The sequence below is a fragment of the Nicotiana tomentosiformis genome, chromosome 1, assembly GCF_000390325.3.
Source record: "Nicotiana tomentosiformis chromosome 1, ASM39032v3, whole genome shotgun sequence".
Taxonomy (NCBI): Eukaryota; Viridiplantae; Streptophyta; class Magnoliopsida; order Solanales; family Solanaceae; genus Nicotiana; species Nicotiana tomentosiformis.
Window position 1 is genome coordinate 119135634 of NC_090812.1, and position 25400 is coordinate 119161033.

General features: G+C 39.6%; 1 protein-coding gene across 1 annotated transcript; it reads right to left on the reverse strand.

Moving 5' to 3' along the window:
* Positions 1–9622: 9622 nt before the first annotated feature.
* Positions 9623–10051, reverse strand: LOC138909002 (uncharacterized). Its single transcript, XM_070199964.1, has one exon. The coding sequence runs from the start codon at positions 10049–10051 to the stop codon at positions 9623–9625; it is 429 nt and encodes a 142-aa protein (XP_070056065.1).
* Positions 10052–25400: the final 15349 nt, after the last annotated feature.

A 25400-nucleotide genomic window follows, 5' to 3' on the forward strand; every position in this document is an offset into this window, starting at 1 on the left:
AATGAGAAGATTTATAACCACACAAATGTCATGGTGATCCACGTCCAATCCGTACTCAATAGTGAGTGGAAACGGTCGTTGGAAGTATAGTACCCAACAAGAGTCGGGGTCGATTTCCACAAGAAGTTTAATATGGGTGTTAGGGTATACACTTGATGAGAGCAAATGAAATAACTAAATTGTGCTTCCAAACAAGGGATTTTGTTTTCTACTTCTAAATTAACACTAACAATTGTAACTAATGAGAAGAAACTAGAAGGCGAGTGATTTTTTTTTATTGTTTTTACCAAATGGTTAAAATCCCTAGGGATGTGGCCTTCACCTAGGTGTTCGCCTAATGGGTTAAGTAGGTTAACACTTATTTTATTGATCAGGGTGTATTATAGCTCTCAACTCCATGTTACCCACTCAATACTTCTCGGTCATAGAGTGGTTTTGCCCAATTTGGTTTTCTCAAGCCCAAATGGGTATCAAGCTAAATCGTTGATATGAGGTCAAGTCGGGTTTCCCCTATCTCTAGTTCAAACCCTTTAATTAGGATAATCAAATCCTTAATTAGTCCAATTTCTTGTTAGCCAAGTTTTTCTAGACTAGGTCCCTCTTTCTTAAGTAAAGACCAAGTTAAAAAAGGCATGAATCAATGTTTGCAATCATTAATTCAAAAATTAAAGCATAAACAACGCTAAATAATCAACACCCAATCATAAACAAGCATTAAATTAAATACCCATAAGGTTTACACACTAGGGTTGGGTCACAACCCTAGTAAATGTCTAGCTACTCATAGCAGAAAATGAAGAAAGCAAAGAAGAAATGCTAATTAAACCCATAATATAAGATTAAAATGATAAACTATGATTGTTTATCCCAAAATGATCACAAATTTCCGAAAATGGAAAACTACAACGGCTACAACTGCTTGAACTTCAAAACTTGACCTAAAAATGTGATTCTTGTCTATTTATAGTGGTCCAAAATTCGCTTACAAAAATGCCCCTCGGGAGGTTCTGCGACTGCACAATTCCATGTGCAGTCCGCACATTGCTTGGTCTTTCAAGTAACTGGATTCTGCAACAACACAATTTGGTCTGCGGCTGTAATGCAACTTCTGCGGCAGCACAATTCTTGTGCGGTCTGCACTTCAAGCAAGGCTTCAGTCTTGGTGATTTGCACACTTTCTGAACTTTTTAAATTCTTGTCAGTGCGGACCATGTTCTGCGGCCGCACAATTCATATGTGGTCCGCACTTCTGCTTAAAGTATTGTTGGCCTTCTTCACCAGTTCTGCGGCCGCAAAGGGAATTTTGCGGTCCACACTTGCTTCTGCAGCTGCAGAAATACCTCCGCGGACCACACTTTTTGTGTGTTGCACCCCTTCTTTCTTTGTGAGTCGGAATACTCCTTTTTAATCGGATTTTTTCATAAGAGCCCAAATTTCCAACATTCCTGCAATTTGCACACTTTCATTAGTTTTCGGAACATAAATCGATACTTTCGGACTAAAATAAAAGTAAAAAGGTACTACTAAGTGGTCAAAATCCACACTTATCAACTCCCCCAAACTTAAGTCTTTGCTTGTCCTCAAGCAAATAGATTAGTTCCCACCTCCTCAGAGTTAAAGGTCATTTCAGCGAATCAATGGTGAGCCATTCATACTCAGTTGGGACCAACAATTACCCACACTATTCATGCATTATCAACAAGGTGACAAGTCAAATATTCATGCACATATAGTTCTAATGTCACTTTTGAGCTTCAAGAATTGACTTTACTTATCAAGGACTCTTGTTTTATCATGTAGGTCATGGTGGATTCCAAACTCTTGCTCCTCTACCTTTCATTTGCCAAGCTCACTTAAAATGTTAGCACTCAATCTTAAGATTCATGAAAGGTTCGCTCTTGTCTCACCAAAGAATGTCAAGTAGGACTTCTTTCGGGTTGTATTAAAGACTTTTGGAATAGGGTAGGATACCATATGGGTAAGTGGCTACACCTTTCCTTAAGCACTCCACATTTTCATTTCTCGACTCACAATTATCAATTCTTAGAGGCATTTTCTTTTTACTGGGGGCTAGAGAGATTTGACATGACTCTTTCTTGTTCGATTCATTCTTTTTCTCCCTTTGATGCTCATGTTAGGGATCATTACCTCTTTTTGAATCCATCAAACCTTCCACTTATTCTCTTTTTTGTATTTTTCTTTTTGTTCTTTTTCTTTTCTTGCCTTCTCTTTTCATAGAGATCATTTCTTTTTTTTCTTTTTGTGCCTTGATACCATTTTCAAATTCCTCATCTCTACCCCAAACTTATGCTTTAAGCCACGTATTTCACAAAAGTGTTAATGAAAGTCCGGGTGCCAAGAGAGGATCATGACCAAACGGGTAAAGGCTTATAACATGGTTATCCAATGAGAAAGGCTAGAGAGTCAAAGGGGGTTGACTAGGGATAACGACATTGGTTGGCAATAGAAAGCTCAAATAGGCTAAAGAAAGCCTATAATCATTTCTCAAACTAAGCAAAACTTAGGATTTTGCCTTGAAGCATATTCGGGGCTAGTTCTAGACCATTCACACGGATACTTGGACTAGCAACAATTCATCTCACCCCTCACGCAACTAAATCGTAAAAGAGGATAGAGTCGAGAGCCTACAATAACCGCACTCAAGTTTAAAGATCACTATGGTCTAATAAACTACTCGATGATTGTCAAAGTCAACTCAAGAGTTTCAATGTCACTAACTAGAGCTATTTTCTGTCAAAAAACTTATCTTTAACCATAAACACGTAGTTAAGTGTGTTGGTACCAAATGAAACATGATTAACTCTTTTTCGAGAATAACTTGATTGGGACTTTTCATTCATTACTACTACTATTATTATTACCTAAATACAAAAACGGACTCATTCCCTTAAGAAGGTTGTCACTCCATCCATCGTTGGGATGAGTCACCCGGTTCACACAAAAACTACCTTTGGAAAGAACTGTGGCGTTAAGAAAACCAAAGGCTTATTATCTATGAAAGCATAAAAAGAAGCTACTTAACAAAACAAGAACTAAAGCGGAAAAATAAAGAAGCTAATGAACAATAACTACTAAAGATAGATAACTACAAATAAGAAAAGAAAGAGAATCATCAAATTATTACAGTCCAAATTCCAAAATGTGTCAATGTATCAAATAAACTCCACCCCCCCCAAATAAAAGTAAGCATTGTCCTCAATGCTTAGCAAAATAAGAGTGAAATAAGAGAGGGTGAAGAAAACTCCTTAAGGATCCTTGGACATCTCAATGTCCTCAGTAATATCATCTCCCGCAGGATCAGCCAATTGTATCTCATCATAATCAAATCTAGGCATGGCGGGAGTGGCGAACATCGCACGCACTACCTCAGCAGTGTTGGCAGCAAGGTCTGGCTCCTCAGACTGGCTAGTTGGTGGTACCAGTGCAGATGGTGCAGATGGATCTGGGACGGACTGGTGCGGGTCAAGTAGCATATCAAAAGGTAGGTCCCCTCCTTTCTGAGCTTGTCAACTGATTTCTTGCTTGCTTGTGACTTCTTCATCTTCTTCACTTCCTTTCCCAACTCCTCAATAACTCACCCGTGCTACACCAAGGTGTCCATGATCATCTTCGGGTTGTCCAGAATCCTCTTGAGTATCTTATTAATGCCATAGGGGGCCTCTGGTGCTTGTGTAGTGGACTGCGCTGCAACAGTACTAGATAAGTCAGACAACTTTGAAGTAGTTGTCTGCATCCAGTTGTTGAGATTCGCCAATGTCTGGGAGACTCATAGAGCGGATAATGGAGTTGTAGGCATGGGCACTGGCCTCAGATCTGGAGCATGGGCTGCCCTGGGGGCTATGGTAGGAGCTGAGGATGATGGCAGAGGCATAGTAGTGGCACTGGAATAGGGATCCTCAGAGGTGGAAGGAAGGTCCTTTGTCTCAGTAACTACCACTACTAGCTCATCAGATTGGCATGTGGTGGTAGAAGGCTGGATTTTCTTCTTTAGGTTGGTTTCATCCATCAGTGAATACCAGTCAAATGGCTTCTTCGGATTTACCTTGGTGTCAAAAGATCTCATCTCTACCTTTTCATCGGTAAGGTACTCTGTGATAGTGTTGGGATAAGGATAGGCCGAGCTAGCCTACCGTGCTATCAAGGAAATGCTGGCCGGCATCACGGCACCCACATTAATTGGGTACCCGGCCATGATGGAAGCCATAAGAACAACCCGAGGAATAGGAAGATGAGTTTCATTCTGGCTTGGATCCAGTCTGCTACAAACAAAGGTTTGCCACCCCTTCGCATCGAAGCTCAATGTGTTCTGCTGAATGGGAACCCCAGTGGTAATCCATGGTGGTGATAGCCCTAGTGGTGCTAAGATCTCAGCCAACTAAGGTCGGACATCCTCCTTCATTGCACATTTCTCCAGATACTACTTTGGCTCCATATTCTCAAATCCCAAGTACGCATTTAGTGTATGCTGATCAAACCTTACCATGAGGTTGCCAACTTTGGTCACCTTCGTCCCTTTCTTTATGTGAGTAACATTAGCATAGAACTCTCGGATGAGGTAGTCCTTGGCATCCTTAACTCTCTCAATGAACCACATCCAACCCTTTCGTGCTCTGAACTGCCTCAAGATCGCCACGTTGTATTTCTCCAATTCTTTCAATAGGAAGTGTCTCTCAAGAGTCAAAGACCTCACTGGCCACCATATAGGAAACTCATTGAAGGTGACCAAGCTGACAAACCTATTCTCCTAGACCTCCTTCTTCTTTGATCTCTCCACACATGTGGCTGTACCATCTCCCCCTCTACCATCATCAGGGATCTCCTGTATAGTCTGTGCCTCTGTGTCTGGTGTAGTTGATGGCTCAGATGCCTGGCTAGCACTCTCCGACCCCTCGGAGGTGCTGTGAGATGAAGATGGATCATCCCTGAGCTGGAATCTCCCATGTGGCCTCGACTGTGTGGTTGTCTGATCCTTTTAAATGGAGGTTGAGTTACCCTCTGACACTTCCCTAGACAGGACATAGGAACTAGACTCGGAGAGGTATTCACCTCTCCCTCTGCCCGTTGTGGCTTTCTTTCTAATAGTCTTAGGCTGGCCAAGGGGAAAGGTACCTCTACCTCAACCCATAGAAGATTCACCCCTTCCCTTTGTAGTGTCGCCTCGGCCTCTCGATCGAACCATTGTCTGTATTAAAGCAAAGAAGATTGTTAGTTGCAATTCATTATTCAATATATTTAGGACTTATGTGGGCAAAGGAGGAACAATTGGACAAAGTGGTATTATGAGTATAACACAGGTCTGCAGGTAATGGGATCTGTGGTCCACATATTGTTTATGTGCTGCCACAGAAAGGAATTGCGGTCCGAAGAATTTTGTTGTGCGGCCACAGAAAGGAAGTGTGGTCCGCACAATTTGCAAGTGCGGCCGCACTTCAGACTCTCAAGGTGCCGAGTCTTTGAAGACAATGCGATGGTCAATCTGCGATTGTAGAGGGAAATCTGCGGTCCGCACATTTTAATTTATGGCCGCAGATCTCTGCTTCACTAAATTGCCAAAACTCCTAATCTGTGGACCGTACAAATTCAAGTGCGGCCACAGATTTCAAAAGTTACGAACAATCATATTTTTTCTACCTAAATTTTTTAATTTATTGCACAAATAGACACGACAATATGGTAAAAACATGAAATTTCACTAACCCAAACCCATTAGAGCATGTATTATGATTACCCAGTTCAGATCTACCCTACATGGACACATAGTTGAACTTTAATAACAAATGGCCTAAAAAGAACTAAATATCTAAAATTAAACTATCACAAAAATTTAACATGATATTGAAGCATACTAGATAGAGTGAGTGCAATGGGTGAATAATCAAGGTTGTATGTGAGGACAATTAAAATCACTCAAGAAAATCAGCAAAGCAACAATGTTTCTTCACAGAGGAAAAAGTGTAAAATGAGCTTTATTACTCTATTTATACCAACTGTTTGAGAAGGATAAAGAGGGAGTGCGGCCGCACATTTTCATGTGTGGTTCGCACTCTGTCACCTGGGTTGACAGTCTCAGATCTCAATGTGCGGTCTGCATATTTTCAGGTGCGGCCACATATTTCATGTGCCGTCGCAGATCAACCTCCGCACTGACAAGATCAAACATTAGAGAGTTAGCAATTTGACACTTTTTTAATATTTCAAATGTAGGATACGCATGAAAAATGTGCGGATGCAATGCTCTTCTTCCGTGGCACCTAGAAATGTGCGGCCCGCACAAATAAAGTGCGGTCCGCACAATTTTGAACAACACATAGCCATATATGTGTCCACCTTTGTTGGAATTCACACTCATCCCTAGAGTATACTTCAAATAAAGTTAGAACATAAATAATACCTAACTACAAAAGAAAAAGGAAAAGAACATGGTTTTCCTCCCAAGAAGCGCCTGATTCAACGTCGCGACACGACGCAAAATACCCTCAAGTGAAGTGAATGACCGCCACCACATGGCTATCTCCAACCTTGCCCAAGTAATGCTTCACCCACTGACCATTGACTCTGAATACTTCATTGGTTTTGTTCTTCAAGTCTAATGCACCAAAGGGTGTCACACCAACAATTTCAAATGGACCACTCCACTTGGATTTTAGTTTCCCGGGAAACATTCTCAACCTTGAGTTAAACAACAATATAAGATCGCCCACCTTAAACTTTTTATTCCAAATGTATTTTTCATGAAGATATTTCATCTTTTCTTTGTACAAGGACAAACTCACATAAGCATGGTATCGGAACTCATCTAATTCATTCAAATATGCAAACCTCTAGTTAGCGGCTACATCACAATCAAGATTCAACTTCTTTAGAACCCACATTGCCTTGTGCTCTAGTTCCACCGGAAGATGACAAGCGTTTCAACACCAACCGGTATGGAGACATTTCGATAGGTGTTTTGTAAGCCGTCTGATAAGCCCATAATGCATTATCAAGCTTCTTGGACCAATCTGTGATTAGCATTTACCATTTTAGACAAGATACTCTTTATCTCCCGGTTGGAGACTTCCACTTGCCCACTAGCTTGTGTGTGATAGGGAGTCATGACTTTGTGAGTAACACCATACTTGCTAATTAAAGTGTCAAAATCCTTGTTGCAAAAGTGTGACCCCCCATCGCTTATAATTGCACGTGGAGTACCAAACCTTGTGAAAATATTCTTCTTCAAGAAAGCTACTACACTTCTCGCCTCATTGTTGGGTAAAGCAATGGCCTAAAACCATTTGGATAGATAATCCACTGCGACTAAGATGTAGGTGTTTCCACAAGAACTCACAAAAGGGCCCATGAAGTCAATGCCCCATATATCCAAAATATTAATCTCCAAAATAGTTGTGAGAGGCATTTCATTTTTCTTTGAGATTTCACCGGTCCGTTGACATTCATCACATCTTTTTCACTAACTCCCTATCATCCTTGTAAAGAGGGGGCCAATAGAAACCACAGCTAATCACTTTTGCCGTCGTTCTTGCTCCAACATGATGACCACCATATGGTGAAGAATGAAAAGCCCCAATAATATCACCTTGCTCTTTTTTCGGTACACACCTCCTAATCACCCTATCCGTAAAAATCCGATAAAGGTATGGTTCATCCCAATAACAATCTTGACAATCCCTTTTGAGCTTCTTCCTTTGGCTTGAAGGGAACTCATCCGGAATGATTCCACACATAAGAATATTTGCTAAGTTCGTGAACCATGGCACCTCTTTTATTTAAATTGCCAAAAGTTTCTCATCGGGGAAAGAGTCATTGATTTCAAGGCCATCATGCGGCCTCCTCTCCTCCTCCAAACGAGACAAGTGGTCCGCCACTTGGTTTTCACTACCTTTCCTATCTTGGATGTCAATATGAAATTCTTGTAACAAAAGCAACTATCTCATCAACCGCTTTGTGAAGTCCTTTTTGCTCATAAGATAATGAAGCGTCGCATGATTCGTGTGGACAATAACTTTTGCACCCATCAAGTACGGGCGGAACTTCTCAATTGCAAACACAATAGCAAGGAACTCTTTCCCCGTAACAGTATAGTTGACTTGGGCACTATTCATGGTCTTACTATTATAGTAGACCGGATGAAAAATCTTGTTGATACGTTGCCCCAAAATAGCCCCAACCGCTACGTCACTTGCATCATACATGAGTTCAGAAGGCACACTCCAATTTGGAGCGGTGATGATGGGAGTAGTTGTCAACTTGAACTTCAACAATTCAAAATCTCGCATGCAATCATCATTGAAATTAAACTTGGCATCCTTCTCAAGAAGCTTGCACAACGGGTTCACCACCTTAGAAAAATCTTTGATAAAGCGTCGGTAAAAACCCGCATGACCTAAGAAACTCCGCACACCCTTCACCGAAGTTGGGGGTGGAAGCTTAGAAATCACCTCAATCTTTTCCTTGTGAACTTCAATTCCATTCCTTGAGATTTTATGGCCAAAGACAGTACCTTCCTCAACCATGAAATGACATTTCTCCCAATTGAGTAACAAATTGGTTTCTTCACATCTAGACAAAACTTTGTCCAAATTTGCAAGACAATCATCAAAAGAATCCTCAACCACCGAGAAGTCATCCAAGAAAACTTCAAGGTAGTCCTCCACCATGTCCGTGAAATATCCATCATACACCTTTGAAAAATCGCCGGTGCATTATACAAACCAAATGGCATCCGCTTGAAAGCAAAATTACCATATGGCATGTAAAAGTTATTTTCTCTTGATCTTCCGGAGCAATGAGAATTTGTTTGTAGCATGAGTACCCATCAAGAAAACAATAGAAAGCTTGGTCGGGCGTGAGCATTTGATCTAAGAAAGGAAGTGGAAAGTGATCCTTCCTTGTGACTTTGTTGAGCTTGCGATAATCCATACACACCCTCCAACCGATCACCGTTCTTGTAAGAATCGATTCATTCTTGTCATTGGTGACCATGGTCATGCCCCCCTTCTTTGGAAGACATTGAACCGGAGAAGTCCATGAACTATCGGAGATTGGGTAGAAAACCCCGGCATCCAACCACTTGACAATTTCCTTCTGGACAACTTCTTGCATAGCTTCATTGAGTTTTCTTTGATGTTCAACATATGGTTTAGCACCATCATCCAACTTGATCTTGTGCATGAAAAAGACGGGGCTTATACCTCGAATATCCGCCAAGGTCCACCCAATAGCCTTCTTCCTCTTTTGTAGCACCGCCAATATGAAATCTACCTGCACCTTAGTCAAACAAGAGGAAAGAAGAACCAGTAAAGTAGAACAAGGGCCAAGAAATTCATACCGAAGATATGGAGGCAATGGTTTCAACTCCAAGGTAGGTGGCTCTTCAATAGAAGGTTTTGTAGGAAGATTCTTCCTATTTTCAAGATCCAAGGACAATTTTTGGGGGTGCATAGTTGTACGACCTCATTCCTTGCAAAGAGTTCACACATTCGATGAAGCCATCCATTTCGTCATCATCAAAGTTGAGCAAGACGGCCTCCAATATATTACCAATATTAATTGTAGTACTTGTATCATCAACAATGACATCAGTCACCAAATCCACAAAAGATCACATTTCATTATTATTTGGTTGCCGCATGGACTTACACACATGGAATATCACTTTTTCATCACCAACCCGAAAATTGAGTTTTCCGGATTCAACATCACAAAGTGCCTTACCCGTAGCAAGGAAATATATCCCAATAATAATTGGTACCTTATAATCAACCTCACAATCTAGAATGACAAAATCTGCTGGTAGAATGAATTTATCAACCCAAACCAAAACATCTTCAATCACACCCAACGACATTTTCATGGTATGATCGGCCATTTGCAATCTCATAGTATTGGTTGCCCAATACCTAAAGTCTTGAAAATCGAATAGGGAATCAAATTTTACTTGCCTAAGATCACAAAGAACTTTAGCAAACTCGGCACTTCCAATTGTACAAGGAATCGTGAAAGCACCAGGATCCTCCAACTTAGGAGCCATTGAATGAACAATTGCACTCACTTGATGAGTGACTTTGATGGTCTCAAAATTCATTGACCGCTTCTTTGTCACAAGATCTTTAATAAACTTTGCATAACCGGGCATTTGCTTCAAAGCTTTGACCAATGGCCCATTGATTGAAAGACTTTTCATCATTTGAATGAACTTCTTGAATTAATTCTCACCATTTCTCTTGGAAAGTCTTTGAGGGTGTGGAGGTGGAGGCTTAGGAAATGGTGCCTTAGCCTTTTGCACTACCGGCTCCGGTATATCCATAATGTGTTCCCTAGACGGGTTAACCTCCTCTTGAGTCTCTTTAACACTATCATCAATATCAATCCGAAATTCCGCATTAGGTTGAACAACATTGTCTGGGATTTCTTCTTCTTGCATCACTTGATCATCATCAATAAGTTGCCTTCCACTTGAGGTGGCTGCATTCCCGCCTCTTCCACTTCTTGTGATAACCGCGATAGCATGCCCCATGTTGTTACCACCCTTTGGTTTTACCACCGTAATACTTGGTAGTACACGCTTAGGATGATAATTTAAGGCTTGAGAGATTTTCCCCATTTGAACTTCTAGGTTGCTGATTGATGTGTTGTGTGAGGCAAGTTGGGCATCCGAATCGGCATTCTTTTCCATCATTTGCTTGAACATATTTTCAATACGCACCATCTCATTGTTTGAAGAACTCGAACCATGGGAAGGATAAGTAGGTGGTTGTTGGTACATTGGGGGCCTTTGAAAACCCGACCCCCGGTTGCCTTGATTGTTTTTCCATCCGCCATGATTGTTACCTCCCCAATTTCCTTGGTTGTTTCCACTCCAATTTCCTTCATTGATGTTGTTATGCCAATTCCCTTGATTGTTTCCTCCACTCCAATTTCCGTGATTGTTAGAATTCCAATTGCCTTGATTGTTTGAGGTTGCCAGTCAATTAAGTAATAAGTACCCAAAAGGTTTACGCACTAGGGTTGGGTCACAACCCTAGATAAAATCTAGCTATTCATTGTGGGAATTGAAGAAAATAAAGAAGAAATGCTAATTAAACATATAATCTAAGATTGAAATGATAAAATATAATGTTTAAACACTAAAATAGTCACAAACGCCCTAAAATGGAAAAATGTAACGGCTACAGCAACTCAAACTTTGAAACTTGACCTAAAAATGTGAAACTCGTCTATTTATATTGGCCCAAAATTCGCTGACAAAAATGTCCCTCGAGAGGTTCTGCGGCCACACAATTCCATGTGCGGTCCGCAGATTTCTTCAGTTTCAAGATCTTGGATTCTGCAGCCGCACAATTCTAGATTGACTTTGTTGATCTTGCAATAATCCATACACACCCTCCAACTGGTCACCGTTCTTGTAAGAATCAATTCATTCTTGTCATTGGTGACCATCGTTGTCACGCCCCGAACTCGAGGAACGCGACTGGCGCTCAATCGAGTAAACCCAGTTGAGAAAGCCTAATTTACATTAACCACTCATCATTATTCACGCATGATTTACCATGACATAATTAGATCTTGACTTTCATATTGAATACATTTGGCTCAATGGCCCATATTCTTTTTATCGTGATGGTTACACAGCTTTATAAATAGTTGTAAATAATGTGAACATAAATACATGACAAAACTCAAATCTTTAATTACATGACCCACAGTATACATGGAGCTTCCATGTCAATAGATACCTAAATACATAAATTGAACTAGACCCAAACACCCACTAGAACTTTATGCGGGTGGAGGTGTATCACAATCCTTACACAAAACGGCCCTGTCGCCTCACCCCAATATATGCGGGTGGAGGTGTATAACAATACCACAATCTCTACACAAAGTGGCCCTGCCCCCTCACCCCAATATATACGGGTGGAGGTGTATCACAATACCACAATCCCTACACCAAGTGGACCTGCCGCCTCACCCCGATATATGCGGGTGGAGGTGTATCACAATACCACAATCCCTACATAAAATGGCCCTGCCGCCTCACCCAATATATATTGCATCGTGCAACCCGCTCTCACAATATATTTATATTCAATTCTGTTGCGGCGTGGAATCCGCTCCTCCAATATATTCATTTTAATCAAGTCTGTTGCGGCGTGCAACCCGATCCCCCAATATATATATATATATATATATATATATATATATATATATATATATATATATATATATATATATATATATATGCGGGTGGAGGTGTATCACAATACCGCAATCTCTACACAAAGTGGCCCTACTGCCTCTTCCCGATATATGCGGGCGGAGGTGTATCACATTACCACAGTTCCTACACAACACGACATTGCCGCCTCACCCCAATATATATGTGGGTAGAGGTATATCACCATACCACAATACCTACACAAAGTATCCCTACCGCCTCACCCTAATATATGCGGGTGGAGGTGTAATCCCAATCACAATACCATATATAAACTCAAAGAGGCATAGTTTGTCATTACATTTAAGGTCGTAATTTCCCATATCATTGGAATACTTCATGTTTATGCTCATCATGGAGAAACACAACTCATTACATTAGAACATGCATGGTAAATCAATAAGTCGATTTCAATGGCATATGGGCCCAATTTCTTTTCTTAAGGTTCATCATCATTTAGCATAGGACATCTCCCTTTCACCTCGTTATTCACTCACTTGACATCTTGAAGCCATTAGCTAAGTTCATGGCTCTTGGGGACTTAACGTCGAAGTCATTTACATTAATTATTTTAGTAGCATACATACTATGATTGAAACTATTGGGACATACAACACCTCATAATTCTCATTTTGATAAATGGCCACATTTTATGTTCATACCATCACTTACTTGTACTTGCCATGGGTGATCATAGGGCATCAAAAACATTTAAAATATTTAGGAACACCATATCCTCTCCTCATGAGGCTATAGGAGCTTATAACACATTGGAAACATAAATACAAATACGTTCATCTCATAACCTTTCACACCATATACCACTTCACAATTATATTCAACTACTTACAACATCATTATTTCATTGGCTCCCTTGGCCATACATATTATTTTTCATTTATGGCACCGTGGCCGTATATCATATTCCGCACTTTCATTTCTTTACTTTCAAGGATTATCATCATAAACATCATCATAAAGAATACTCTTGAAATACCTTTCCCCTAAAAGGGCAATACACCATTTCAACTCATGATTATGTAAGAGTTCAAAACATATTGGAAATACCTACCAAGCATAGCATTACTTCGAAAAACCATATTTGGACATGACTTGAGTACATAAGCTTTTGGATAATTCTATTTTCGGAGTCAATTTGGAATAGTTGAATCAAGACTCATTTTATAATATTTCACACATCATTTCATTTCGTTGGCGCGATTGGCCCCAAGTATAACTATGATTCTTGGCACGGTGTTCACTCTTTATATCCCCAACTCAATACTTTCACTTTCAAGCAACTTTATAGATAATTGACAACAAATAATCTTTAATCACGACTTTTAGTACGCCTATGAGCAATTAAGAGTCTTAAGCACATTGAAACTTCTTACACAATTTGGCATAATAGCCTTCACTTGAAATACTACTTGGAGTCATAACATTTTTATACCCAACTCATACTTTGAACACATTCCCAAAGGATTACATCATATGATAAGAGCATCCGAAACACATTTTGAATATATACCTTTCAACACAAAGCTTATTCCGAATAGTAAATTTATAATGAATAACTCGAGACTTACAATAACATCGTGGGATTTAATTCTAAGAGAGAATTTTAGCCAACATACCTTGATGGAGCTCTTTAGTGATACTAAAACCTCCCACTACTCTTACAACTTCAATCTACATCAACATAATTCAATTGGACCAATATTAGTAAACATTTCCAGGTTTTTGGCAATTTTGGCATTTTATTAAATACCTAGAGTGCATAGTATTCAACTATCTCTAGTAATGGTGTTTCTTCATCCAACAACCCTTCCTTCCCACCAAAAAGAGATACTACAAATCCTTGTCCACTTACTAACTTCTTAGCACCATTATAATCATCAATAAACTCACATCCACCAAATTTTACTAATTAACTCATTACAAAATCTATCTAACACCCAATAATCTAGTTTAAGTATTTATGGCTTCCAATCACCATCTCATAAGTGCTAGTACTTATGCCTTGCTCGTATATTCTCTAACAATCCATGTATGTAGGTTTAAGGGTGAAAGATTACCTCTTGTAGACCAAATCTTGAAAGTCAACTTTTGGGGTGTTCTTGAGATTTTGAAGAAATCTTATGGAATCCAATACAAAACCTTATTGTAACTAGTGATTGAGAAGTGGAATCATCATAAAAATACACTTAAAAACTCACCTTAAGTGTGTATTGGAAGCCTTGGCCGGATGGGTGATGGAGAGAAAAGCCCTAGTCTTTAAATCTTTTTATTTTTCTCTCTCCCCGCTCAGGTATTAATAGGCCTAGGTACAATATTTTTCCACTGGCGCTATCCCTGTGCTATAAGGCTTTAGCTCACTGGTTTGCTAAAATCAGGTACAGAATTTTTCCACTGGTGCTATCCCTGTGCTATAAGGCTTTAGCTCACTGGTTTGCTAAAATTTTCTCCTTCCCTCATGTGCTATAGTTGCACTATGGGGAGATAGCTCACTGTATTTTCTTTAGTCGTATTACTTTCAAATTAACATCCAAGGTTTCCCCATTATTACAACACTCAAGATTAATAAAATAATCATCCCCAAGCATCCAAATAACTTTATCCACTATAGAAATTTCTCATGTAGTTTGGGTCTAAATTAAATTGTATTCCTAAGCTCGAAATTACTCGAATTAGCTATAGGAATTGACGGGGCCTATGCACATTAGCCTACCTCGGCACCACTAACATTCCTTTGCAAAATTTTTCGGGGCCTTATATTCTCCCCCGCTTAGGATCATTCGTCCTCGAATGAGGAGTAAAGTCCATCCCCAAACACTTAACATAACACATCTCTTCCCTAATACATCTCAAGCTCCCAAATTTGACTAACTCCCAAATTTTTTGGAAATTTCAACAGAGTTTCCCTTGTAATTGGGCATATCTACCTGTCAAAGAATCTCACAATCAATCCTAAACAACATATAGATGACACCACTTCGCACCATATACATGAAATCAACAACTATGACTCTCGAGGCCAGTTGTATGACCTTGCTTACCTTGGTCGTATCCTTGACTTTTACTTTCTCCATTACGAGGACAATTGGGCACCTCACACATTATGCATGTCATGTGTGTCATTCCTTTAATCCTTAGTCCTTTTTCATTTCATAGCACGATGTGCAAAATTCCTTGGTATTAACAAGGAAACTTCGAGACTAACTTGGAACCTTAACGCACGATCGAGGATAGAAGAAGAGAAACATTTCCTAAATATCGGTGTAGCCTCCCTATTATAAGTGTGGCTGGAAACACACCGATAAGAGGTACTCTACTGACACAGCTCCATGACAACTTAGGACTCTTAAACCATGCTCTGATACCAAGTTTGTCATGCCCCGAGCGTGAGGAGCGCGATCGGCGCTCAACCGAGTAAATCCAGTCGAGCAAGCCTAATTTACATTAACCACTCAGCATTACTCACGCATGATTTAACATAACATAATTAGATCTTGACTTTCATATTGAATACATTTGGCTCAATGGCACATATTTTCTTTACCGTGATGGTTACACAACTTTATAAATAGCTGTAAATACTGTGAACATAAATACATGACAAAACTCAAATCTTTAATTACATGACCCACAGTGTACATGGAGCTTCTATGACAATAGATACCTAAATACATAAATTGAACTAGACCCAAACACCCACTAGAACTGTAGCGAGCTCACCATAAGCTGAGTAGTGAAGAAGATCTCTATCAAAGATCCATATCATCCTGTAGAAGTATACTTGCATCCATTAAAACATGCAGTGCCCCCGAAAAAAGGGACGTGAGTACATGTGGAATAGTACTCGTATGTAAGGCAGTCAAAATAACATATGAAAATACGGTAACTCAAATAAGAGACAAACAAAGTACATCAAGAAACTACGAAACATCCCATAGAATCACATTTCAACTCTCGTTATGCTTACATCATTTTAAACTTCGTTTAGGATCAACTGAGCCATATGAACTATATGTGGAATACATAATATAATGTAATTGTAACTACATGTACAAACAAGGCCAATGAAAGTGGCACCTTCCTCCCTATTATACACATATACATTTCATAGACCGTCCTTAGTATTCACATATCATATTATATATCTATGCGTCTCATAGACCGTTCACAGTGTTTACAGCAACATAAATATGATGAATCATAGTAACTGTAAAAGGGCTTAGATAGCCATTAGCGCCAAGAAATATTATTAAGAACTTCCATTAAAATTTATAGATATTAAGTCGAGAATCCACTATAACCACCTTCACACAAAGCGGCCCTGTCGTCTCACCCCAACATATGCGGGTGGATGAGTATCACGATACCATAAGTTTTACACAAAGTGGCACTGCTGACTCACCCCAATATATGTGGGTGGAGGTGTATCACAATACCACAATATCTGCACAAAGCGGCCCTGCCACCTCACCCCAATATATGCGGGTGGAGGTGTATCACAATACCACAATCCCTACACAAAGCGGCCCTGCCGCCTCACTCCGATATATGCGGGTGGAGGTGTATTACAATACCACAATCCCTACACGAAACGGCCCTGTCGCCTCACCCTAATATATGCGAGTGGAGGTGTATCACAATACCACAATCTCTACACAAAGCAACCATGTCGCCTCACCCCAATATATGCTAGTGGAGGTGTATCACAATACCACAATCCCTACACAAAGCGGCTCTGCTGCCTCACCCCGATATATACAGGTGGAGGTATATCACAATACCAAAATCCCTACACAAAATGGCCCTGCCGCCTCACCCCAATATATATATATATACGGGTGGAGGTGTATCACAATACCACAATCCCTACACAAAATAGCCTTGTCGCCTTACCCCGATATATGCGGGTGGAGGTGTATCACAATACCACAATCCCTACACAAAATGGCCCTGCCGCCTCACCCCAATATATGCGGGTGGAGGTAAATCAAAATACCACAATCTCCACACAAAGCGGCCCTGCCGCCTCACCCCGATATATGCAGGTTGAGATGTATCACAATACCATAACCCCTACACAAAGCGGACCTGCCACCTCACCCCGATATATGCGGGTAGAGGTATATTACAATACCTCAATCCTTACACAAAATGGCCATGCCGCCTCACCCCAATATATACATGTGGGTGGAGGTGTGTCATAATATCACAATCCCTACACAAAACGGCCCTGACGCCTCACCCCTATATATATATATATATATATATATATATATATATATATATATATATGAAGGTGGAGGTGTATCACCATACCACAATCCCTACACAAAGCGGCTCTACCGTCTCACCCCAATATATGCGGGTGGAAGTGTAATCCCAATCAAAATACCATATATAAACTCAAAACGACATAGATTGTCATTACATTTAAGGTCGTAATTTCCCATATCATTGGAATACTTCATGTTTATGCTCATCATTAAGAAACATAACTCATTACATTAGAACATGCTTGGTAAATCAATAAGTCGATTTCAATGGCACATGGGCCCAAAATCCTTTCATAAGGTTCATCATCATTTAGCATAGGACATCTCCCTTTCACCTCGTTATTCACTCACTTGACATCTTGAGTCCATTAGCTAAATTCATGGCTCTTGGGGACTTAACATCGAAGTCATTTACATTCATTATTTTAGTAGCATACATACTATGATTGAAACCATAGGGACATACAACACCTCATAATTCTCATTTTGACAAACGGCCACATTTCATGTTCATACCATCACTTACTTGTACTTGCCATGGGTGATCATAGGACATCAAGAATATTTAAAATATTTAGGAACACCATAGCCTCTCCTCATGAGGGCGTAGGAGCTTATAACACATTGAAAACATAAGTACAAATACGTTCATCTCATAACCTTTCGCATTATATACCACTTCACAATCACTTTCAACTACTTACAACATCATTATTTCATTGGCTCCCTTGGCCATACATATTATTCTTCATTTATGGCACCATGGCCGTATATCATATTCCGCACTTTTATTTCATTACTTTCAAGGATTATCATCATAAACATCATCATATAGAATACTCTTGAAATACCTTTTCCCAAAAAGGGCAATACACCATTTCAACTCATAATTATGTAAGAGCTCAAAACATATTGGAAATACCTTCCAAGCATAGCATTACTTCGAACAACCATATTTGGACATGACTTGAGTACATAAGGTTTTGGATAATTCTATTTTCGGAGTCAATATGGAAGAGTTGAATCAAGGCTCATTTCATAATATTTCACACATCATTTCATTTCGTTGGCACTATTGGCCCCAAGTATAACTTTCATTCTTGGCACGATGTTCACACTTTATATCCCCAACTCACTACTTTCACTTTCAAGCATCTTTATTGATTATTGAAAATAAAGAATCTTTAATCACGACTTTTTGTACGCCTATGAGCAATTAAGAGTCTTAAGCACATTGAGACTGCTTACACAATTTGGCATAATAGCCTTCATTTGAAACACTACTTGGAGTCATAACATTTTTATACCCAACTCATACTTTGAACACATTCCCTAAGGATAACATCATATGATAAGAGCATCCGAAACATATTTTGAACATATACCTTTTAACACAAAGCTTATTCGGAATAGTTAATTTATAATGAATAACTCGAGACTTACAAGAACATCGTGGAATTCAATTCTAAGAGAGAAGTTTAGCCAACATACCTTGATGGAGCTCTTTAGTGATACTAAAACTTTCCACTACTCTTACAACTTCAATCTACATCAACATAATTCAATTGGACCAATATTAGTAAACATTTCCAGGTTTTTGGTAATTTTGGCATTTTATCAAACACCTAGAGCATAGTATTCAACTACCTCTAGTAATGGTATTTCTTTATCCAACAATCTCTCCTTCCCACCAACAAGAGATACTACAACATCCTTTGTCCACTAACTACCTTCTTAGCACCATTATAATCATCAATGAACTCACATCCACCAAATTTTAATAATTAACTCATTACAAAATCTCTACAACACCCAACAATCTAATTTAAGTATTTATGGCTTCCAATCACCATCTCATAAGTGCTAGTACTTATTCCTTGCTCATATATTCACTAACAATCCATGCATGTAGGGTTAAGGGTGAAAGATTACCTCTTGTAGACCAAATCTTGAAAGTCAACTTTTGGGGTGTTCTTAAGATTTTGAAGAAATCCTATGGAATCCAATACAAAACCTTATTGTAACTAGTGATTGAGAAGTGGAATCATCATAAAAACACACTTAAAAACTCACCTTAAGTATGTATTGGAAGCCTTGGCCGGATAGGTGATGGAGAGAAAAACCCTAGTCTTGAAATCCTTTTATTTTTCTCTCTCCCCGCTCAGGTATAAATAGGCCCAGGTACAATATTTTTCCACAGGTGCTATCCCTGTGCTATAAGGTTTTAGCTCACTGGTTTGCTAAAATCAGGTACAATATTTTTCCACTGGTGTTATCCCTGTGCTATAGGGCTTTAACTCACTGGTTTGCTAAACTTTTCTCCTTCCCTCTTGTGCTATAGCTGCGCTATGGGGAGATAGCTCACTGTATTTTCTTTAGTCTTATTGCATTGAAATTAACATCCCAAGTGTTCCCCATTATTACAACACTCAAGATTAATAAAATAATTATCCTCAAGTATCCAAATAACTTTATCCACTGCAGAAATTTCTCATGTAGTTTGGGTCTAAATTAAATTGTATTCCTAAGCTAGAAATTGCTCGAATTAGCTATAGGAATTGACGGGGCTTATGCACATTAGCCTACCTCGGCACCACCAACCCTTAAATTCCTTTGCAAAATTTTTAGGGGCCTTACAATCGTCATGCTTCATTTCTTTGGAACACATTGAACCAGAGAAGTCCATAAACTATCGGAGATGGGGTAGACAACCCCGACATCCAACCACTTGATAATTTACTTCTTGACAACTTCTTGCATAGATTCATTGAGTCTTCTTTGATGTTCAATTAATGGTTTAGCACCATCTTCTAACTTGATCTTGTGCATGCAAACTAGGGCTTATACCCCGAATATCCGTAAAGGTCCACCCTATAGACTTCTTCCTCTTTTGTAGCACCGCCAATATAGAATCTACCTGCACGTTAGTCAAACAGGAGTAAAGAATAACCGGTAAAGTAGAACAAGGGCCAAGAAATTCATATCGAAGATGTGGAGGCAATGGCTTCAACTCCAAGGTAGGTGGCTCTTCAATAGAAGGCTTTGTAGGAAGAGTCTTCCTATTTTCAAGATCCAAGGATAATTTTCGGGGTGCATAGTTGTACGACCTCATTCCTTGCAAAGAGTTCACACATTCCATAAATCCATCCATCTCGTCATCATCAAAGTTGAGCAAGACGGCCTCCAACATATTACCAATATTAATTGTAGCACTTGTATCATCAACAATGACATTGGTCACCAAATCCACAAAAGAACACACTTCATTGCTATTTGGTTGTCGGATTCAACATCACAAAGTGCCTTACCTATAGCAAGGAAATAACTCCCAAGAATAATTGGCACCTCATCATCAACCTCACTATCTAGAATGACAAAATCCACTGGAAGAATGAATTTATCAACCCAAACCAAAATATCTTCAAACACACCCAACGACCTTTTCATGGTATGATCGGTCATTTGCAACCTCATAGAGGTGGATCTTTATTGCCCAATCCCTAAAGTCTTGAAAACCAAATAGGGAATCAAATTTATATTTTCCCTAAGATCTCAAAGAAATTTAGCAAACTCGGCACTTCTAATTGTATAAGGAATCGTGGAAGCACCGGGATCCTCCAATGTAAGAGCCATTAAATGAACAATTCCACTCACTTGAGGAGTGACTTTGATTGTCTCAAAATTCATTGACCGCTTCTTTGTCACAAGATCTTTCATAAACTTTGCATAACCGGGCATTTGTTCCAAAACTTTGACCAATGGCACGTTGATTGAAAAACTTTTCATCATTTGAATGAACTTATTGAATTGATTCTCACCATTTCTCTTGGAAAGTCTTTGAGGGTGTGGAGGTGGAGGCTTAGGCAGTGGTGCCCTAGCCTTTTGCACTACTGGCTCTAGTATATCCATAAAGTGTTCCCTAGATGGGTTCACCTACTCTTGAGTCTCTTCCACACTATCATCAATATCAATCCGAACCTCCTCATTAGGTTAAGCAACATTTCCGGGATATCTTCTTCTTGCATCACTTGATCATCATCAACAAGTTGCCTTCCACTTGAGATGGGTGCATTCCCGCCTCTTCCACTTCTTGTGATAACCGCCATGGCATGCCCCATGTTGTTACCACCCTTTAGGTTTACCACCGTGTCACTTGGTAATGCCCTCCTCAGGATGAGAATTTAAGGCTTGAGAGATTTTCCCCATTTGAACTTCTAGGTTGCGGATTGATGTGTTGTGTGAGGTAAGTTGGGCATCTGAATTGGCATTCTTTTCTATCATTTTCTCGAACATATTTTCATTACGCATCATCTCATTGTTTGAAGAAATCGTACCATGGGAAGGATAAGTAGGTGGGTTGCTTGGTTGTTGGTTCATTGGGGGCCTTTGAAAACCCGACCCCCGGTTGCCTTAATTGTTGTTCCATCTGCCTTGATTATTACCTCCCCAATTTCCTTGGTTGTTTCCACTTCAATTTCCTTCATTGTTGTTGTTATTCCAATTCCCTTAATTGTTGCCTCTACTCAAATTTCCTTGATTGTTAGAATTTTAATTGCCTTGATTGTTTGAGGTCGCCATTCAATTAAGTAATAAGTACCCATAAGGTTTATGCACTAGGGTTGGGTCACAACCCTAGTAAATATCTAGCTACGCATAGTGGGAATTGAAGAAAATAAAGAAAAAATGCTAATTAAACTCATAATCTAAGATTGAAATGATAAAATATAATGTTTAAACACTAAAATAGTCACAAACTTCCTAAAATGGAAAAATGTAACGGCTACATCATCTCAAACTTCGAAACTTGACCTAAAAATGTGAAACTCGTCTATTTATAGTGACCCAAAATTCGCTGACAAAAATGCCCTTCGAGAGGTTCTGCGACCGCACAATTCCATGTGCGGTCCGCATATTTCTTCAGTTGCAAGATCTTGGATTTTGCAGCCGCACAATTCTGGATTACGGATGTGAAACATCTTCTGTTGCCGATATGTTGGGGGTTGCTCGGTTGCCGATAAGGAGGTGGGTTGCTCGGTTGTTGATACATTGGGAGCCTTTGAAAACCCGACCCCCAGTTGCCTTGATTGTTACTCCATCCACCTTGATTGTTGCCTTCCCAATTTCCTTGGTTGTTTTCACTCCAATTTTCTTGATTATTATTGTTGTACCAATTCCCTTGATTGTTAGAATTCCAATTGCCATGATTGTTTTGTGGTCGCCATTGATGCTGATTTGTGCCTTGGAAGTTGTTTCTTTGCCCTTGAAAATCGTGCATGTATTGCACTTACTCTTCTTGCTCATTATAAGAATCATCTTGCTCAAAACCACCATCATCTTGCACATAGTTCTCCACTCGAGTTTGCACTTGTGCGCCCTTGGTCATCCTCTTGTTCACCAATACATTCACTCCCTCCATAGAATTAACTTGCCTAGGAACTTGCACTTGATTTAGTTGGGCCTTTGCTAGTTGAGTCATGGTAGTGGTCAATTCGGCAATGGCTTGCCCATGGTCTTGTAATTCTTTGTGAAGGTGGATCATATTCGGATCACCTTGTGGAACATTGTCCCGGGATTGCCAAGCCGATGATGTTTCCGCCATCTCATCCAAGATTTCACATGCCTCCGCATAAGGCGTAGTCATAAAGTTCCCACCAGCTAGCTGATTTTCTACACATTGGTTGGTTGTGTTAATCCCACGAACAAAGGTTTGTTGAATCATGTTTTCAGTCATATCATTGTTGGGACATTCCTTAACCATTGTTCTATAGCGCTTCCATATTTCGTGTAGTGGTTCATTCGGCTCTTGCTTGAATGCCAAGATCTCATCTCAAAGTGTAGCCATGTGCCAGGGAGAGAAAAACTTAGCAATGAACTTTTCCGCCAACTCATCCCAAGTATGAATTGAATGGTTCGGCAGTCGTTCTAACCAATCTAAAGCTTTCCCCCGTAGAGATAAGGGAAAAAGCCTTAGCCTCAATGCATCCTCAGAAATATTAGTTTACTTGCTCCCCCAACATGTATCCACAAAGCCCTTCAAATGTTTATAAGCATTTTGAGTTGGAGCACCGATAAAGAAACTGTAATGACCCAACCGGTCGTTTTTAGCAATTGCACTTTGCTCGGTAGTTTGGGGACACGCGTAGCCCCGTATGACGTATTAAAACTTGTGTGAATTATCGGTGTTGGTTTTCAGGTGTTTCGGACCTTGTTTGGAAGAATGAATTTCATTGTTGAAGCTTTAAGTTGGAAGAGTTGATCAAGTTTGACTTTTTAGTATTCGAACTCAGATCGGAGTTTTGATGATTTCGTTAGGTTCGGATGGTGATTTTGGACTCGGGTGTATGCCCGGATTTGCATTTGGATAGTTCTAGAAGGTTTCGGCACTAATTGGCGAAAGTTCGAAATTTGAAGTTTTGGAAATGTTTATAGGTTTTACTTTATTGATATAGGGGACGGATTTTGATTCTGGAAGTTATAGCAGGTCTGTTATGTCATTTATGACTTATGCGCCAAATTGGAGATCAATCCGAGGTGTTTAGGCTTGTTCGCCGTTAGTTTTGAATTTTGAAACTTCATTAACTTCATTAAGTCGATTTGAGGTGTGATATGTGATTTTGATGTTTTTAAGTGAGATTTGAAACATCGAGTAGGTCTGCATTATGATTTGGAACTTGCTTACAAAATTCGGGATCGTTCGGAGTTGGTTTGATAGTATTCGGACGCTTGGTTGTAATTCTAGAAATTCTTGAGTTCTCCCTTCAAATTTCATGCGTATTGATATCCGATTCATGATTTCGGGTGTTATTTTGGTGATTTGATTGCGCGAGCAAGTTCGCATGGTGTTTCTAGACTTGTGTGGATGTTTGGGTCAGGTGAGTTTTGGGGTGGTTTCAGATAATTTTTAGGCCATTTTTAGTTGCTGGTTTTTGGCTACAAGGGTGTACATTGCGATAGCGTGGATTTGGACGCGATAGCGAAGAGAAAAATAGGGGGGAAAAAAGGAGCGGTGAATCGCGATCACGGAAGACTTCACGCGATCGCATACAAGAAAATCTCTGCTGCACTGACCCGACTTTGAAAGCTTATAACTTGCAATCTATAAGGAATTTGGAGATGATCCAAAAATAAAAGTTGTATTCCTTTATGTCTAGTTTTAAGAAAATTAAATTGTTTCCATTTGAAGTTTTGTACAAAAAGTTACGACTAATACACTATAGGCTATCTGAGAAGAGTTGGGAAGAGTTAAATGGAAGTTTGTTCATCGCGATCGCAGGGAAATGGTTGTGATCGCATAGGGTAAAAATTGTCCTGCAAAATTTTGTAATCGCGATCCCGAGGTTTTTGACCGCGATCGCAAAGGGTACCCCTAAGGGGAACTCTATTTCGAAGGTTTCAGACATTTTGGCATATTTGGAGCTATGGAGCTCGGATTGAGACGATTTTTGAATTGATATTCACCATATGGATTGGGGTAAGTGTTCTCCACTCATTATTTATGATATTTTGTGATTCTATCTTCGTTTTTGACAATTAAATTATGAATTTTAAAGAGAAATTGGGAGTTTTAGCCTAAAGTTTCATAGAGTGAGTTTTTGAGTTTTGAACATCGATTCAGAGTCGAATTTGAGTGAAACTAGTATGGTTGGACTCGTAATTGAATGGGTTGTCGGATTTTATAAGTTCCATTGGGTTCCGAGGTGCAGGCCTAGGTTAGACCTTTTGGCCGATTTTGGGCTTTTGATTAAGGATTCGACCTTTATTTAGGCATTAATTGATGTATTTGAGTTGTTTTTGGCTAGTTTCGAGCCGTTCGGAGGTCGGTGCGTGCATGATGGTATTTTTGGAGCATCGCTTGGCTTGCTCGGTATTTT

What these genes read in the sequence shown, in the direction of transcription:
- LOC138909002 (XM_070199964.1), bottom strand. Translation starts at nt 10,051, where the DNA reads ATGGCTCCTAAGTTGGAGGATCCTGGTGCTTTCACGATTCCTTGTACA.